This window comes from Mauremys mutica, chromosome 4 (genome assembly GCF_020497125.1).
Source record: "Mauremys mutica isolate MM-2020 ecotype Southern chromosome 4, ASM2049712v1, whole genome shotgun sequence".
NCBI classification, from domain to species: domain Eukaryota; kingdom Metazoa; phylum Chordata; order Testudines; family Geoemydidae; genus Mauremys; species Mauremys mutica.
Genome location: NC_059075.1, coordinates 147,516,059 through 147,534,899, shown reverse-complemented (window position 1 = coordinate 147,534,899; position 18,841 = coordinate 147,516,059). Strand labels below are relative to the sequence as shown.

Genomic DNA, 18,841 nt, shown 5'->3' with positions numbered 1-18,841 from the left:
ACTAAAGGATCATCTACAGTAGGTGGCACTGGCAGCAGATGTAGGTTGTTATCTGCAGAGCAGCCACAAGAGGAAAATGCGTAACACATTGAAATGGTGAATAGCCTCATTTTCCAGACAATGTAGCCAAAGGCTTAGATTTGGCAGCTTCTTTCTGACAGCATGGCTGAGGCTTGGGCTGGCCCACATCAGAGAGCAGACTTCTCTTCCAGCCCTGCGAAACGTCTCAGTGGGATAGCTAGCCTGGCTCAGCTACAAGGGTTGTGAAGGACACAGAGCTTGGACAGCAGTCAGGAGACATGAGGCATAAACTCATAGTCTGCTGGCTCCCAACCTAGTGCACTTTCCCCTCAGCCAGGAAGGTCCCTGGTGGGGAAGCAGGAAGCATTTGCCCCAGCTACGTGTGGCACACTGAGGGGAACCACTGGGGCAGTGCACGCAGGTGCTGATGGGAGGCTGGAGGATTTTAGTAGCAAGCTCTACCGAGTGAAGCTCAGACAGGAAACGGTGCTTTTCAACAGCTGGCAAATCAGAGCAGCTTGCTCTGGTAGCCCCCGAAAGGCACCTGTAACCTCGCTGACCCTAAGACTATCCAACCCCTGCTAACGTTCCAGATCCCCGCTGCACCACGCCATGGCGGCATCCGAGCTCTTCACGAAGAACGTAACAGAAACCGTTCGGCCACTCAGCTGTAAGGAGCTCTGCACCTGCCCCTTTAATAATAACCCTTTGAATGGAGAGAGCATCTCGCAACCCAGGATCGCAGCTCGCTTTACCAAGGTGCGTTACCCCAGTTCTCAAAGGGGGGACTGGAGCACAGACAGGTGTCCACTTGGAGCTACGTGTCCCGGGTCACACGTGGGTGTCAGACTCTGGAAAGGACCCAGGAGTCCAGGCTCCCAGCCACATACGCTGCAGTAACCCCGTGGTGAATTGCTGTGTCAGGCAGCTGCTGCAGGGCACTGCTGTTAACCAGGGTAGGAGAAAGGTGGGCGTTTTGGCTCATCCAACTCAAGGTTGGCAGGGCCTGTGTCTATTCTGCAGGTCTGCAGAGCCAGGCACAAGGAGCCCCAACGCAGATCGGGTGCTGCTGTATTACATGGAATAAATAGCCACTCAGATTCACGGCGGCATAGGCCCTGCTAGCCTGGATCAGACCCCAGTCCAGGATCCCATCCCTGACAGTGGCCAGAACCAGGTGCTTTAGACAAAGGGGTAGGACCCCCACCATAGCAGCTGCAGGATAATCTGCTCCTCCCACAGGTCTCATCCTGGTCTCTCGCAGCGCTGGGCTCATGTCCTGAAGCCAGAGGGCTCGTATCCCTGCCAGAATGTGTGCCAGCATCAGCAATTCCAATGCTGGATAGTCTCATTCTGCACAGAAACGTCCAGTCCCCTTTTGAACCTGGCTCAGCTCTTGGCCCTTACACCTTGTGGCAGGGAGTTCCACAGGCCGATCACCCACTGGGTGAGAAGGGATTTCCTTGTAGCGATTTTCAGAATGCCCCCTTTTTCTTCCATCGATCACCCCCTTGTCCTTGCGCTGGGAGACACCAATCATTTTGTTCCCTCCCCTGCTGGAGGCAGCTCGGACCGACTGCAATGAGGCAGCGGGAGGCACCATCGCCCTCGGAGCAGAGTCCGCGCTGTGTGTTAGCTCAGGCCTGCCGCTGCCTATCGAGCAGCACTGAGCAGGCTCCCCGTTCCTGCAGGATTTGAGGGCACGGCCATGGAGATCTGCCATGGCAACCGATATGAAGCAGAGAGAGCACACACAGAAATGTGGCTTGATCGCCCAGCACCGGGGCTGTGCACGAGGAAAAGGGGATCCCATTGACAAGGAGCCCCCCACACACACACACACTCCATGCAGGCGTTAGCATCTTTTACCGGCCGGACTATGTTGCCTTTGCCAACTGCATACAGATATATTTGGCCAATGTTCACCTGCAGAACGACACCTTTCTGTGCACAGACTGCAGGAGTCTCCCTCGGGGCTTGGCTGTCGGAGGAAATTGACTGGTGACCCAGGCCTTGGCTAGGCTCTGCCAACCGGGAAGAGAGGCAGAGGCAAAGCAACACACCGGACAGACCCTTCCTTTTTAAACTTCATAGAGGAACCCCCCAGAAATTTGGCAGGAAGAATAATAGAATAGAAATAATCGAAGAACAATAGATGAGAAATAATGGAAAGTGACATCAAGTGCTTGCTTAGGAAAATACTAAACTGGAAAATACCATCCTAGTAAAAGGAGTTTTTCCACCCCCTGCTGCATCACTCCAAGAAGGACTCAAGCCGCTGTCCCCTGGCTGCGAAGTCCAGTTTCACCCCCGCCTGCCCGTTTTCGCCTCCCTCTGGCTTGCCACGCTGCTTTGCTTCACTGGCGCGATGACTGCAGCTCTTTCAAGCAGCTTCCCCACCAAAGACAGCTCCTCACCCACAGGACCAACCCCGTTCCACAGGCATCAGTGTACCAGGGTAACCCTACCTCGTCACACGCTCTGTGCCCTCGCAGCCGGGCTCCTGGCACACGGCCCTTCGCGGTCCAGCTTCCTCAGCAAATCCCCTCTTCACCCAGCACCATCTCTTTGTCTCTAGCCGCCTTCCCACGGCCCCTTTGAGCGGATTCCCATCCCGTCCCTCTCCATGGGCGTCTCTCTCCCCGGGCAGTGTTCTGCCAGCTGCAGCAGGGGCCAGGGCCAGGGTTACAACATGACCCCATGAGGGAGAGAACTAGCCCAAGTGGAAGGGGCAGCTGGGGCTTCTGCTCTCCTGTCCTCAATAGGACCAGCCAGCGCCCACTGCCTGCCATTCACTGTGGGCAGGCTCTGCCCCCAACCAGAGTGTGGACTGCTCTGGTGAGGCTGGGGGACAGGGGCAGGCAGCCACGGCCTCCTGGGACCCAGCAGGAGCTCAGCAAGGGCTGGGCAGCGCAGCTGTCGCTCTTACTGATGCGTGAGTAACTGCTCCCCGCCCGGCATGGGGGAAGGTTGCCTGATCTACCCCTCGGGCAGGAAACTCAGAGCACCAGCAGTCACTGGGGACATGTGCTCTGATTTGGGCCGCTTGCTCCAGCCTCTAGGACAGGCACTGACATGGATCAGGGCTAGATGAGCTCTTTGGTCAATGGCTGCTCAAGAATACAGCTCCCTGCACCAAGAGGGAAGCGGGTGGTAGCATCCAATTCCCCCCTACCCCTGCACTCTCAGAATGGGAAAACGCACTGAGCTGGGAGCCTGTAGGCCAGCCTCCGCTCTCCTGCTGCCCGGGTTAATAATTCTGCGCATTTCACACCTCTGACTGCTGAGCAAGGCCTTGTGCCCCAGCTTAGGAGTCGGCAAACAGATTGCGTTAGAAGGGCTGTTACCCTGTATGTTCATTGGCACTAGAGGGGAACAAACCACACACTTTGCCAGTGAGTCACACAACAACTATTTGTCAGACAACAATAGAATGATAGAGCTCTGGCTTCCTGGGTTCTAGCCCTGGGCGAGGATTGGGCTCTACTGAGTTGGAGGAAGTCAGGACTCCTGGGTTCTCTCCCCAACTCTCAGAGAGGAGTGGGGTCTGTGGTTAGAGTTAGGATGCCCAGCTAGTGATTCCTTGTATTTACATATTGCTCATTCATCTGTGAAGACGGGTCTGTATTTTATAGACAGCATAGCCAAGCACATAGTCCCGGCAAATTCATTCTGAAAGGCCGTGTGTCTAAGTGAATGGAACGTGGGGCTGCCATGTAAAAGACTCGGGTTCGAAAAAAACTGATGTGTTTCGTCTTGAGAAAAGAAAACTAGGGGGTGGGGGGGAGCTGATAACGCTCTTCAGATATGTTAAGGGCTTTTATAAAGAGGACAGTGCTCAATTGTTCTCCATGAAGATAGGACAAGAAGTAATTTGGTTTATTCTGCAGTAAGGGAGATTTAAGTTAGATATTAGGAAAAAAAACCCTTTCTATCTATAAGGATAGTTCAGCTCTGGACTAGGCTTTCAAGGGGGGTTGTGGAATCCCGTCACTGGAGGTTTTAAGAACAGGTTGGACAGATGCCAGCCAGGGATGGTCTAGCTTTCCTTGGTCCTGCCTCAGCCAGGGGGCTGGACTTGATGAGCTCTTGATGTTCCTTCCAGTCCAGCTCCCAGCACAGCAGGGCCCTGATCTCAGCTAGGGCCAGGGCTATCTCTTGCTAGGTGTCTGTGCAGCGCCTGGCACAACGGGCCTCTGATCTAAGCTGGAGTCTGCATAGCACCTGGCACAATGGGAATTGGGGGTCCTGATCCTGGTTGGGGGGGTCTGCACCAGTGCCCAGCATGCAGGAGCTATGGGGAAGGAGACAACCTTGGGGGCCATGCTAGGGGTGTGATGTTTCTTGGGGTACTCAGCCCTGCGAATCACCTTGTTACCCCTGTCACGGATCAACAGAGCTGGTGCTCTCATCTGGCTCTGGAACAGTCCCTGGGAGGAGCCCTTCAGTGCATCAGCCCCTACAGGTCACTCGGTCACTGGGGTGAGCCCCTGGCTTCACCACCTCCTAGGGGCGAACCTCGGAGCCGCCATGAGCTCCCTGCAGCGAGTCCACCTGGACTGGACACTTGTGGAAGACTTGTACCCCCCAAGGGAATGATGCACCCCCAAGAGGGACTCTCAGCCAGTGCTGTAACAGCAGGAGGGTTTCTGAGGTGTCTGGACCACAGCCTAGAAAGTCCTTCGGTTAGCACAGAGAATGGAAAGTTCCAGCATCTGGGTCAGTCCGGAGCTCAGGGCTCTCTCTCAGTCCCAGTCCTTCTGTGTGTCCTGCTTCCAACGACCCACACATAACAACCCCCCAAGGGCCCCTCCTCCATCCTTTGTTCTAGTTCCCTGGCAAACTTGGTCACCTGGCCCTTTGTTCTCCAGCTGGCCGAACCAGCTGGCTTCCTGTTGTCCATGGTTGTTAGTTGCTAGGTACCAAACGGCCGAGCCATTGTCTGGGCCCAGGCCCCAGAGAGCTAGGCGACAGTCACATCTGTCTCTCTGCAAAGAGCAAACAGCCTTATCTCCCCACCTAGTTAACCATGCAGCACATAGGGGAAACTAAGGTGACCAGACAGCAAGTGTGAAAAATCGGGACGGGGGTGGGGGGTGATAGGAGTTTGTATAAGAAAAAGACCCAAAAATCGGGACTGTCCCTATAAAATCGGGACATCGGGACACCCCGGGGAAACTGATACACACAGAGTAGTCATACAAAATATTATGAAAAATCCCCACTTTGTCACACACACACCCCTTTGCCTCCAGCATGAGGGAGACTTGCTTGTGCTTAACTGGTGTCAGCTCCTTGACCCCACCAGGCTGTGAGCCACCCACACATTCTCCTCTGGGCTCTGCCAGCCTTTACTCTGCCTTGCGGGTTAACAATGGGACACCCCAGTCTCTGAGCCCCTACAAAGCATTCCCCTGTAGTGCCAAGCCCCTTGTCTGCCGATACTCACAGGAATAGCAGCGCTGCTATCCCCAAGGGAGCAGCGTACACCCCAACTTGTCTGGTTCTGCTCAGGACCAGCTCCTTGGTAAATATCACAGCCCTGAGATGTATTGATAGTAGGGCTGTCGAGCGATTAAAAAAATTAATCGCGCTTAATCGTACTGATAATAATAGAACACCATTTATTTAAATATTTTTGGATGTTTTCTACATTTTCAAATATATTAATTTCAATTACAACACAGAATACAAAGTGTACACTGCTCACTTTATATTTATTTATTACAAGTATTTGCATTGTAAAAAAACAAAAGAAAAAGTATTTTTCAATTCACCTAATACAAGTACTGTAGTGCAATCTCTTTATCATGAAAGTTGAACTTACAAATGTAGAATTATGTACAAAAACCCTGCATTCAAAAACAAAACAATGTAAAATTTTAGAGCCGGCAAGTCCACTCAGTCCTATTTCTTGTTCAGCCAATCGTTCAAACAAACAAGTTTGTTCACATTTGCAGGAGATAATGCTGCCCGCTTCTTGTTTACAATGTCACCTGAAAGTGAGAACAGACATTCGCATGGCACTTCTGTAGCCGGTGTCGCAAGATATTTACATGCCAGATGCGCTAAAGATTCATATGTCCCTTCATGCTTCAATAGGGTGACCATACAGCAAGTGTGAAAAATCAGGAGGGGGGGGGTAATAGGAGCCTATATAAGAAAAAGACCAAAAAATCGGGACTGTCCCTATAAAATCGGGACATCTGGTCACCCTATGCTTCAACCACCATTCCCCAGGACATGGCTGAACAAGAAGTAGGACTGGGTTGACCTGTAGGCTCTGAAGTTTTACATTGTTTTGTTTTTGAGTGCAGTTATGTAACAAAAAAAATCTACATTTGTAAGTTGCGCTTTAACAACAAAGAGATTGCAGTACAGTACTTGTATGAGGTGAATTGAAAAATACTATTTCTTTTATCATTTTTGCAGTGCAAATATTTGTAATTAAAATAATATACACTTTGATTTCAATTACAACACAGAATATAGTAAATATGAAAATGTAGAAAAACATCCAAAATATTTAATAAATATCAATTGGTATTCTATTGTTTAACGGTGCAATTAAAACTGCGATTAATCACGATTAATTTTGTTAATTGCGATTAATTTTTTTAAGTTAATCGCGTGAGTTAACTGCGATTAATCGACAGCCCTAATTTATAGTGAAAACAAGGGGAAGTTTATTTATTTAGCGTGTGCATAGTTATCTAGCCAAGTGATGGCATCTTCAGTGGCATGATGCAGTTCTTCTAGGCTACCGCTGAACCTAGTCAGAGGCATTCATCGACAATGTGCGTCATGGTCTGTGTTGTGTCACAGCTGCACACAGGGATGTCACAAAGGCCCCAGCGATACTGGTTGGCCGCCCAGAGACCTTGCCTGATCTGGAACCTGTTCAACAGGGACTATTGGCATGAGGCATCAGGGCTAGGTGACCAGATGTCCCAATTTTACAGGGACAGTCCCGATTTTTGGGTCTTTTTCTTATATAGGCTCCTATTACCCCCCACCCCCTGTCCCGAGTTTTCACACTTGCTGTCTGGTCACCCTAGTCGGGGCAGGTCAAAACCACGCAGGCAAATTGTGAAGTTTATTACCAAGATTCAAGAGATGCTGGGCAAGGATCATGGAAACAAAAGATTACATATAAACCAAATCCTCAACTTGCTTTCTAGGGACTGAGGTTTATCTCACCCAAAGCCTTCAGCAGCATCTTCAGCCAATGCTGGTTGTGATCCCGTTTACCTCCTAGGCACAGGATATGGGGGCGTCTTTCTTGCCTTCTACTTGTATCCCCAAAGTTCATTGTCTGACCTCGGAGACAGTATAACCCTCCTCTGGGCTCTTCCCTGTTGACTTCACATTTCTCTGTTGACTTCATATGCAAGTGTGCCTGCAGTGTTAGCTTACTGGTGTAGTTTACATCCCAAGGGAGGGAGAGGTCAATACAGAGGTCAATCCACAGGAACCCTCCCGCTGTGATACTCACCCCAAGAACGAATTTGCAGAATACACACAGAACTCCTTACTAGCTGTACATGCATTTCACAAGGGTAACAGTCATCAGTGGGACCCCGGCTTTCATTTAAGACCTCCCATTACACTCTTTGGTGACCCAGAATGTACAAGTATGCATCAGTCAGGACATTCCTGTAACCCCCTTGCCGTTGGCACTGGGAGGTATTTGAGGAACAAGGGGCACATGGGGGCCATGCTACGGACACAGGGAAGCAAGATGCTCCAGGGGCATGCGGCGGAAACACTGGGGCATGCAGGAGGGGAAGGCATGGTAGCAACACATGTGGGAGTGGGCACAGTACAAGCATGCAGGGGACATGCTAAGGGCACCTGGGGCACAGGGCATGCTAGGGGCACATGTGGAAGGGGACACACTAGGGGTATGCAGGGGACACGTGAGGGGCACATGTGAGAAGGGGACATGCTAGGGGCATGCAGGGGACATGCTAGGAGCACATGTGGGAAGGGGACATGCAGACAATATGCTATGGGCATATGGGGGAAGGAGACATGCTAGGGGCACACGTGGGAGTGGGACATGCTGGGGCATGCAGACAATATGCCAGGGGCATATGGGGGAAGGAGACATGCTAGGGGCACACGTGGAGGGGGACACACTAGGGGTATGGAGGGGACATGCTAGGAGCACATGTGGGAAGGGGACATGCTAGGGGCATGCAGGGGACATGCTAGGGGCACACGTGGGAATGGGACATGCAGACAATATGCCAGGGGCATATGGGGGAAGGAGACATGCTAGGGGCACACGTGGAGGGGGACACACTAGGGGTATGGAGGGGACATGCTAGGAGCACATGTGGGAAGGGGACATGCTAGGGGCATGCAGGGGACATGCTAGGGGCACACGTGGGAATGGGACATGCAGACAATATGCCAGGGGCATATGGGGGAAGGAGACATGCTAGGGGCACATGTGGGAATGGGACATGCTGGGGCATGCAGACAATACGCTAGGGGCATACAGTGGACATGCTAAGGGCACACGCAGGAAGGGGACACGTTGGGGCACACCGCAAGGGAGGAGGACATGCTAGGGACATGCGGAAGACATGCTGGGGGGGACCCATGGGAAGGGGGCTTGCTAGGGGCACGCAGAGGGGACGGCAGGAGCACACGTGGGAGGGAGGCCACGCAGGCGACCGGGGCGGCATGTGCCCACGCGTGCGCCAGGAGCGCACAGGCGGGGGAAGGCAGCGCTGCAGTCCCGGCCAGGGCCGGTAGGGGGAGCCCAGCCGGCGCCGCGCCGGCCGTCCGCGGGGAGGGCCCCACCTGGGCGCCGCGCTCGGCCGCCTGCACTGGCGCCCTGCGGCCGTGAGGGGGAGCCGCCGAGCGGATCGCGCCCGGCCCGAGCCTTTCTGTCCCCGCCGAGCCGCCGTCGGGCTCCCCGCCTCTCCCTCCGCTGCGGAGCATGGCGGCCGCCTCCGGGCCCCCGCCCGGCCGGGAGCGTCTGCGGGACGACGGCGTGAGAACCCTCACCTCGGCCGAGCAGGTGGGGCCGGGGCCGCGGCTCCCGGCGTGCCCCGCGCGGGGCTGGCCGGCGGGGGAGGGGCTGGCCCGGGCTGCACGGGGGGGTTATAGCGGGGGAGGGGCTGGCCCGGGCTGCGGGGGGGGGGGGGTTATATAGGGGGAGAGGGGGGCTGGCCCGGGCTATATAGGGGGAGAGGGGCTGGCCCGGGCGGGGGTTATAGCGGGAGGGGGGCTGGCCCGGGCTGCGGGGGGGTTATAGAGGGGGGCTGGCCCGGGCTGGGGGGGGTTATATAGGGGGAGAGGGGCTGGCCCGGGCTGCACGGGGGTTATATAGGGGGAGAGGGGCTGGCCCGGGCGGGGGAGGGGTTCTAGCGGGAACAGGGCTGGCCCGGGCTGCCGGGGCATTATATAGTGGGGGGGTTGCAGGCTGGCCGGGGGTGGAGGGGGTTCTAACGGGAGAGGGGGGCTGGGCTGGGTTTATGATAAGGAAGATAACTGCCCTGCTACTGACAGGGATGGGGGAGTTTATACCAAGGAGCCAGTCTAGCCTATTGAGCAGAGCCCTGGGCTGGGCCCTGAGCAGCCTGTGCTCTCTTCCCAGCCTTGCCACTGCCCCGCTGGGTGATCTTGGGCAAATCTCTTCCTTTCTCTGTGCCTCAGTTTCCCCTCCCACCTTGTGTGGATTGTGAGTGCTCTCACCCCTGCAGCACAGTGCGCATGGGGGTGTGTTGGGAGGGGTGCCCAGCATCGTTCCTCCGGAATGGGCCGCTTGGAGAGCAGACACGTGTTTGTGGAGTTAGTTTAAATGTCACTGGAAACAGGTTGCTGTTGGGAGGTGCTTGAATTCCTCTGCACAGGCGTGAGAGCCGGAAAGGGCGATGTGGCTGTAGACTGCCAGGTTCTGCTGGCCAAAGCGGGAGGAACAAAGAGAGCAGAGGCTGTGAGTGGTGGAAAGGAAGGAGGCTATTAAAACCGACAGAACAAGAATCCAAGCTGGTGCTAGGTTTCAGAGTGGTAGCCAGGCTTAGTCTGTATCAGCAAACAAACTGAGGAGTCCTTGTGGCACCTTAGAGACTAACAAATTTATTAGGGCATAAGCTTTCATGGGCTAGAACCCACTTCATCGGATGCATGGAGTCGAAAATACAGGAGCAGGTATAAATACATGGTAAAGGAACCCCCATCCTTTCAAGTGTGAGGTCAGTCTAATGAGATCAATCAATTAACAGCAGGATACAAAGGGAGGAAAAACAACTTTTGAGGTGGTAAGGGAGTGGCCCATTACAGACAGTTGACAAGAAGGTGTGAGTAACAGTAGGGAGAAATTAGTATTGGGGAAATTAAATTTAAATTTTGTAATGACCCAACCGCTCCCAGTCTTTATTCAGGCCTAATCTGATGGTATCCAGTTTGCAAATGAATTCCAGTTCTGCAGCTCTAGTGATCTAGGTCAGGGGTGGCCAACCTGCGCCTGAGAGGGAGCCAGCATTTACCTATGTACGTTGCCAAAGAGCCATAGTAATACAGCAGCCCCCCACCAGCAGCCCCACTGATCAGTGCCTCCCCCTCCTTCTCCATGCCTCCTGTGGCATACAGGAGGCTCTGGGGGGAGGAGGAGGAGCGAGGGCATGGCAGGCTCAGGGAATGGGGCAGGAAGGAGCAGGGGCATTGGGGAAAGGGGTGGAGTAGGAGCAGGGCCTGTGGCAGAGTCAGGGGTTGAGCAGTGAGCACCCCCCGGCACACTGGAAATTTGGTGCTTGTAGCTCCAGCCCTGGAGTTGGTGCCTATACAAGGAGACGCGTATTAACTTCTGAAGAGCCACAGGTTGGCCACTCCGATCTAGGTAATAGAAGAAGTCTGGGAGATTTCTCATTTCAGTGTCCTTATCTCCGTGCCCAGTGGCAGTTTCAGCAGGCAGCTATAAGCATGGGCCGGAGCGTTGGGTCAGAATGGAGGAAAGGTCCCAAAAAGATGCATCCAGTTTACGGTTTGGTACTTGTGCCCATCACCATAGTGCCTGGGCCCCTCCCACATTCATTAGATTGGCATTGCAAGGTCCCTAGTGGACTTGGAGTCTTCCGCTCTTCTCCCCTCTCCGGCCATGGGAAGCTCTCCTTGGGTAGGTTTGTTGTGCTAACAGTCATTCTGCTTCTGGCGGAAAGGCTCTATTAAAGGAGATGTGGTGGCATTTCCTAAAGCTGCCCAGGCTTTGGATTAGTTTAATCTCTGCTGGAAGTTTGTTCTGCAGCCAGATCCCTTCAAGTGCCTTATCTCAGTCTCTTATAGGCTCTCATACACTTCGCACCGAGCTTTAGACTCTGCATTGGCCCCGAGAAGTGCTCCAGAGGTGGAGATGCAGCCTCTAATGCAGCTGGGCTTTGATCCATTAACAGCTTTCAGAATCAGGACCAGTTGGGTGTCGTCCCTTTAAACGAAGGGGTAGGGTTCTTCGCACAGAGCGTCGCTGCTTAGGCTCTGGAGAGATTTGGGTGCCCGTGCTGGCTGGCTGTGCGGTGAATGTGCGCGCCCTAGTCGCAGGGACAGTATTTGTTGAGCTCTTTGCGTTAATTGCCTGACTCAAACCTGGCACATCTGTGGTGGAAACAGGAAGTTCTCTCTGGTGGTGGCAAAGATGAGCATATTTCTTCCCTCTCCCCTTCTGGCTGTGGCACCTCTGTCAGGTCAGAGGCCTGATGGGGAGGGCGAAATAGCCGTGTGGGTGTGTTCAACAGGGAAAAGACACTGACCAATGGAGATGTGTGCTGAGCCCCAATAAGTCGGTGTGGCCCTGGCATTCTGAAGTGTGGGATACAAAACCACTACTTAATCCAGCCAGAATTTCGCCCAGTGATTGCCCTCCCTGGAGGTCTGTCTCGCTGGCTAGCCCTCTGGCATGATGATGGATGCTGCCTGCGCTCGCTCCTTTCTGACTCCTCCTGCCTTAAGGGCAGAGAGGAGCAAGTGGTGGGGCAGCCCTGCTCCACAGCTGATGTGGGGAGGGCAGGACCAGCTGCTGAACAGCTGATTGGCAGCCAGCCCCAGGGCCACCAGAGCAGCAGCCCCGGCCGGCCCCGTGGGTGCTGAGCACCCTGTATTTTTTCTCCATGGGTGCTTGAGCCCCTGAGCACCCACAGAGTGGGCACCTATGCCTCAGCATCTGAAATGGCTTCCTGGATGGGGGACATCGGTGCTGATCCAGATTTTCCTAGATTCCAAGGCCAGAAGGAGCCACTGTAGTCTGACCTCTTGTCTAATGCAGGCCAGAGAACTTCCCCCAATAATTCCTAGAGCAGAGCTTTGAGAAAAACATCCAGTCTCGATTTAAAAATGGTGAGTGACAGAGAACCCACCACAAGCTTGGTAAAGTGTTCCAATAGTTCATTACTCTCATGGTTAAACATTTACGCTTTATTTCCAGTCTGGATATGGCTAGCTTCAACTTCCAGCCACCGAATCATGCTGTGCCTTTGAATTTCTGAAGTTCATCCCCCAGGGCACGACCAGCAGGCATGAAAATGCTTTTGGATCCTGGAGGCTTATCTGTGAGAGACCTGTTGCTGCTGTTCGCTATGGCCGCTAGTTCAGTTAATGCTTTGTTGTTTCTTGGTGGCCAGACTGCGTATCATGGAAGTGTTCTGCATTGGTGTCTTTGCACTTATGTCCTGGGCCCAGATCTCAGTGGGGTATTCCCGTGAATACCCTGCTCATGCTGCGGCTTTTCACTGAGTTTGTAGTCAGGCCCTGGCATGCGTGGCCCTCCCTGTGGTTTGTGACCACAAGCCTCAGGCCACCCCTAGTGTGGTCTAGCTCTGCTCGGGGCACGCCTACAAAATGGCAAATTTCAGTACGGGCAGCTGCCAGTGCCTTGTTTAAACCAGTGGCTCTCAACCTTTCCAGACGACTGTACGCCTTTCAGGAGGCTGATTTCTCTTGGTATCCCCAAGTTTCACCTCACTTAAAAACGACTTGCTTACAAAATCAGACCTAAAAACACAAAAGTGTCACAACCACACTATTACTGAAAAGTTGCTGACTTTCTTATTGTTACCATATCATTATAAAAAAATCAGTTGGAATATAAATCTTGTACTTACATTTCAGTGTATAGTATTTAGAGCAGTATGAACAAGTCATGGTCTGTATGAAATGTGAGTTTGCACTGACTTTGTTAGTGCTTTTAACTTAGCCTGTTTGTAAAACTAGACAACTGTCTAGATGAGTTGATGTACCCCCTGGAAGAGCTCTGCGTACCCCCAGGGGTACATGTACGTCTGGTTTAAACTATCACTCCTGCTGTGCTACCCCTAGTGGAGGATGTTGCAGATCCAGAGATTTCTTTGCAAGAGCGCGTCATAGGCTCAGATTGTCCCTTCTGTCTCAGTTCTGCAGCCTGCTGTTGTCCAGCCCCAAAGCGGCAGCGTTTTAGGGGTGTTCTGTGCGTGTGTGTAGCGGCTAAAGAGCTTTGGGATCCTTTGGAATGATATAAACATAAGGCGGCAAATATAAATAGTACCAGTGACAGGACTTCTACGTTCAGCGTCAGTAGAGGCTGGATTTCTGGTGGTGGAGAGGGACACTGGAGGGTTTACTAAAGCAAGGGTTTGGATAGGTGGGGCTTTCCCCGGCTCTAGCACAGAGAGCTCGCCGGCTCCCCAGACACGCTGACTTAGCGTTAGAGGGCAGGCGCTCCAGGTCTGGAAGAGGTTCCGAGTCCTGCACAACTGAAGCTGTGCTCTGTGGTCTGGGTTGCTGGGGAGTTGGGATCCCAGCCGTGGGCCAGGCCCCCGCTGTTCTAGGTGCTGTATGGAGAGAACGCAGATGGTCCCTGACCCAAAGAATTTGTGGTCTAAGTGTAACGTGAGTGACAACAGGTGGATATGACCGGGATGGGCAGGAGCAGATTTCCAGGGCTGGTGTAGCCCTGGTGAGCATATTCACCAGACATTTACCAGAGCAGGGGTAGGCAACCTATGGCACAGGTGCCAAAGACGGCACGCGAGCTGATTTTCAGCGGCACTCTCACTGCCCGGGTCCTGGCCACCACTCCGGGGGGCTCTGCATTTTAATTTAATTTTAAATGAAGCTTCTTAAACATTTTAAAAACCTTATTTACTTTACGTACAATAGTTTAGTTATATATTATAGACTTCTAGAAAGAGACCTTCTAAAAACGTTAAAATGTATGACTGGCACGCAACACCTTACATTAGAGTGAATAAATGAAGACTCGGCACAGCACTGCTGAAAGGTTGCCGACCCCTGTACCAGAGTAAATCGGGGTTTCACCACACAGTGTTTTCTGGAGAGTCTCCAATATCGTAGAGCAGGCAAATGCTGCCCACAATATATTTGTGTTCCTGGGTTGGGGCAGATTAGTGCAAATTCCTCCTACGCCAAGCAAGGCCAGTGCTCTTAGCGGGGAGAGAGCTTGTGCTCGTTTTCTTGCTATTCGTGAAGCACGCACGTGGCTCAAGAATGTGCCTGTCATGACCCTTTTCTTAGAGCTTTGTGGTGTCTGATTCAGTCGATTCATGTTTCTTTCCCTTCCTTTGTTAGGAAGGGTTCACCGAACACCTTGGCTGAAAGTGGTGCTTTTTGAGAAGTGTCCTGCGCTCGCATTTTCCTAGAAACAGAGGATTGTTTTGTTGTTTTCATTAGAGAGCGTTGGCTAATTTTGTGTCCTCCCCACGGTGAGCCTGTCTTGCTTTCTTTGAGGTGTGCGGAGTGGAAAGGGAGGGCCCTCAGGGCCAGCTGGACGGAGAGAGGGCATGGGAGATACTTTAGGAGAAGAAAAAATCTCTCTTGACATCTTGCTTGTGATTGTTACTTATTAGGTGGATGAGGGTAGCACCTAGGAGCGCCAGTCGTGGCCCAGAACCCATGGTGCTAGGTGCTGTACAGACACAGACCGAGAAGACAGTCCCTGCCTCAAAGAGCTTACTGTCTATTTCTGTTTTGTCTGACTTGTCTAGGTAGCATGGAAGCTCCTTGGGGCCAGGATTGTGACTTTCTTTGTGTCTGTCCAGCCCCTAGCGCAGATAGACCACATGCTGCCTGGCCGGGAAGCCCAGGCCCTGCGGTGCTGGGTGGCCAGGCAGCCGGTAATCCGGACCTGCGTGGCCCCTGGTCTTTAGCACACAGCTGGGCCGCAGCTGTGTGCTAATTGGGCCGTGGATTAAGAACCACTGGGATGATCACAATAAAGCCAGAAGGACCAGAATCTGTTAATCTGTACACCATCCTAAAGTAAAAATGTCTCAATCTCTCATATTCCCAACCAAAAAAATCACAGACGGAGTTAAAATTGAGTATATATCATTAACTGAAGAGTAAGAAACATCTCAGAGATGTTGTGATTATCTCCCAAAACAAGCATTAGAAACCAAGGAAATTTAGAATTAATTTAAAAGAAATCCAAGGTCTGACACAATCCAAAGGCTGGAAGTTGAAGCGAGAGAAATGCAGACGAGACATAAGGTGCAGCGAGGGTAATTAACCATTGGAACGACTTGTGTATGGTGGTGGTGGATTGATTGGATGTTTTTCTAAAGTTGTGCTCTAATTCATCCAGGGATTAATTCACGGAAGTCCTGTGGCCTGCATTATCCAGGAGGTCAGACTGGATGGTCACAGTGGTCCCTTCTGACCTTAGAATCTATGACGCCTTAAGGTCTGGAGACGTATAGAGAGGGCATCCAAACAGCCTTAACTTGGCTTTATAGGGATGTCACGTCATAACAATCCCATTATAGTGTAATACGGTTTGGTATCAGAGGTCCCAGAGTAAAGTGAACTGGTTTTTAAAGGCATTTTTTTCCTCATGGCCAGTTAAACTGAAGCCTGGCCGAGGAGCAGTTTTCTTTTCAAGCTTCCTGATAAGCCGCTTCTCTGTTGGAGATACATGAAATCACCTTGGACAAACAAAAGTCACGTCGGGGTTGTTTGATGGTATATGGGTACATTTTGATTCCTTGAAAAGAAGCCTCCGATAAGGCAAAGCTAATATATACTTAGCTGAATAAACCCTGTCGGATCAGGCAGAGGTTCTGACAGGAGAGAGGAAAAGCCTTTGAGAGTTACTGGTGTCAATTGATTCCTTTAGGGAGCAGTGACATTTGCAAAACATGGCACCATTGCTGCCAGATCCAGCTTTGTATGTTTGCAACCTGATGAATTCCAGAACCAGCAACTGTGGTTACGCAGCCAACCACTGTCCCTGCCCCTCACGCAAGAAGTGGCAAGGGCAACCGAAGGCACCATGTGGCGCTGTTGGGCCATGGTTCCATTGGCTGGTTGTAGATGTGATATTTGGGTGGCTCTTAACTCTCTGAGACCTGAGACCTCTCTGCCCTCGCACCTCAGAAACAGAGCATCTGTCAGTTCTCGGCCAACTGGAAAAGACTGACACAAATGACTGGCCAGAAAACCAAGTAGCAGGAAGGTTCTAGCAAAGAGCCTGGCCGTTGTACTGCATCTTCGGAGTGGCACAGTGGCCAAGGCCATGCTCCAGCATGCTGCTAGGCACGTGCCTGCCTCTGCTCACGTGAGTAGCCCTGTTGACCTCAGTTGGACTGACTGGATCAAGTTAGGTGTGTGCTTAAGAGTTGGCCAGACTGGGGCCTAAATGTTCTTTGCTGCTGCAGAAAGGGATTTTGGAGTGGCAGGAGAGATTGGGAATTCATGGCATTTTCAAGCCACTCCAAGCCCCTTCCCGTGATCGTTCGTTAAGGTCTGTCTTTGGAGCATAGAGTCAGAGCAACGTAGGGCTGGAAGGGACCTCGAGAGATCGTCTCGTCCAGCCCTGTGCTGATGCAGGAGCAAGTCAGCCTGGCCCGTCCCTTGCAGGCGTTTGTCCCACCTGCTCTTAAAAACCTTCCTCAGGGTGAGTTTGTAATTCACAGCCAGGTGTTACTGCTGAGCCTCTCCCTTAAAAGATCTGGTGATTTGTGGCACTTTCTTGTTGACTGGAGAAGGTTGACTTGCCGCAGTCCCATGGTGGTTGTTAGCAGAGCATGGTCTGTACGTTGACTCGTAGGGCCTCAGCGTGCTGTAGTGGCGGTGGAGCGGTGCCCAGGTGTTAACAGGGAGAATGTCCCCCAGTGTTGTTTTCTCTGTCCAATAATAACACATCTACAGTTCCTTCCAAAAAGGGCTCCAGAAGTGACCCTGGCAGCTACAGGCCAGTAAGCCTTACTTCAGTACCGGGCAAATTGGTTGAAACTATCGTAACGGACAAAATTGTCAGACACATAGATGAACATAATTTGTTGGGAAATAGTCAACATGTTTTTTGTAAAGGGAAATCATGCCTCACCAATCTACTAGAATTCTTTGAGGGGTCAACAAGCATGTGGACAAGGGGGATCCAGTGGATATAGTGTACTTAGATTTTCAGAAAGCCTTTCACCATGTCCCTCACCAGTGGCTCTTAAGCAAAGTAAGCTGTCATGGAATAAGAGGGAAAGTCCTCTCCTGGAGCAGTAACTGATTAAAAGGTAGGAAACAAAGGGTAGGAATAAATGGTCAGGTTCAGAATGGAGAGAGGTAAATAGTAGTGTCCCCCAGGATCTGTACAGGGCCCAGTCATATTTAACATATTCATAAACACTCTGGAAAAAGTGAGGTGGCAAAATTTGCAGATGATACAAAACTACTCAAGATAGTTAAGTCCCAGGCAGACTGTAAAAAGCTACAAAAGGATCTCACAAAACTGGGTGACTGGGCAACAAAATGGCAGATGAAATTTAATGTTGATAAACGCAAAGTAATGCCCATTGGAAAACATAATCCCAGCTATACATATACAATGATGGGGTCTAAATTAGCTGTTACCACTCAAGCAAGAGATCTTGGAGTCATTGTGGATAGTTCTCTGGAATCATCCACTCAATGTGCAGTGGCAGTCAAAAAAGTGAACAGAATGTTGGGAATCATCAAGAAAGGGATAGATAATAAGACAGAAAATATCATATTGCCTCTGTATAAATCCATGGTACGCCCACGTCTTGAATACTGTGTGCAGATGTGATCGCTCCATCTCAAAAAAGATATATTGGAATTGGAAAAGGTTCAGAAGAGGGCAACAAAAATGATGAGGGGTATAGAACAGCTTCTGTATGAGGAGAGATTAATAAAACTGGGACTTTTCAGCTTGGAAAAGAGGCAAGTAAGGGGGGATATGATAGAGGTCTATAAAATCATGAGTGGTATAGAGAAAGTAAGGAAGTGTTATTTAGTCATAATACAAGGACATGGGGCCACCAAATGAAATTAATAGGGATCAGTTTTACAACAAACACAAGAAAGTATTTCTTCACACAATGCAGGGTCAACCTGTGGAACTCCTCGCCAGAGAGTGTTGTAAAGGCCAAGACTATAACAGGGTTTAAAAAAGAACTAGATAAATTCATGGAGGACAGATCCATCAATGGCTATTAGCCAGGATGGGCAGGGATGGTGTCCCTAGTCTCTGTTTGCCGGAAGCTGGGATTGGGTGACAGGGGATGGATCACTTGATAACCTGTTCTGTTCATTCCCTTTGGGGCACCTGCAGAGGTGAAAGTAAGCTGGTCCAGTCCGGTACAGCATACCGGCAAGAGCCAGTACGCGGTGCCAGACTGCACCGGCTTCCATTGCAGGGATTGAAAGGGCTCTGGGCTGCCCGCGGCTGCCCTTTGAATCCTGGCCACGGCTCTGGCGGCCAGGCTGGGGCCGGGATTTAAAGGGCTCCGGGCTCCCATCAGCGGCAGGAGCTCTGGGCCCTTTAAATCCCTGCCTCAGCCCCACAAAGCTCGGGGTTCCCCCTGGT

At 51.7% G+C, this 18,841-nt stretch overlaps 1 protein-coding gene across 1 annotated transcript in view; it reads left to right on the top strand.

Moving 5' to 3' along the window:
- Window positions 1-9,594: 9,594 nt before the first annotated feature.
- LOC123368776 (protein farnesyltransferase subunit beta-like) overlaps window positions 9,595-18,841 on the top strand; it is a 29,505-nt gene continuing 20,258 nt past the window's right edge. The window contains exon 1 of the mRNA XM_045013862.1: window positions 9,595-9,973. Coding sequence (XP_044869797.1) covers window positions 9,839-9,973 — 135 coding nt within the window. The 5' untranslated portion in view covers window positions 9,595-9,838. The remainder of the gene's footprint in view (window positions 9,974-18,841) is intronic.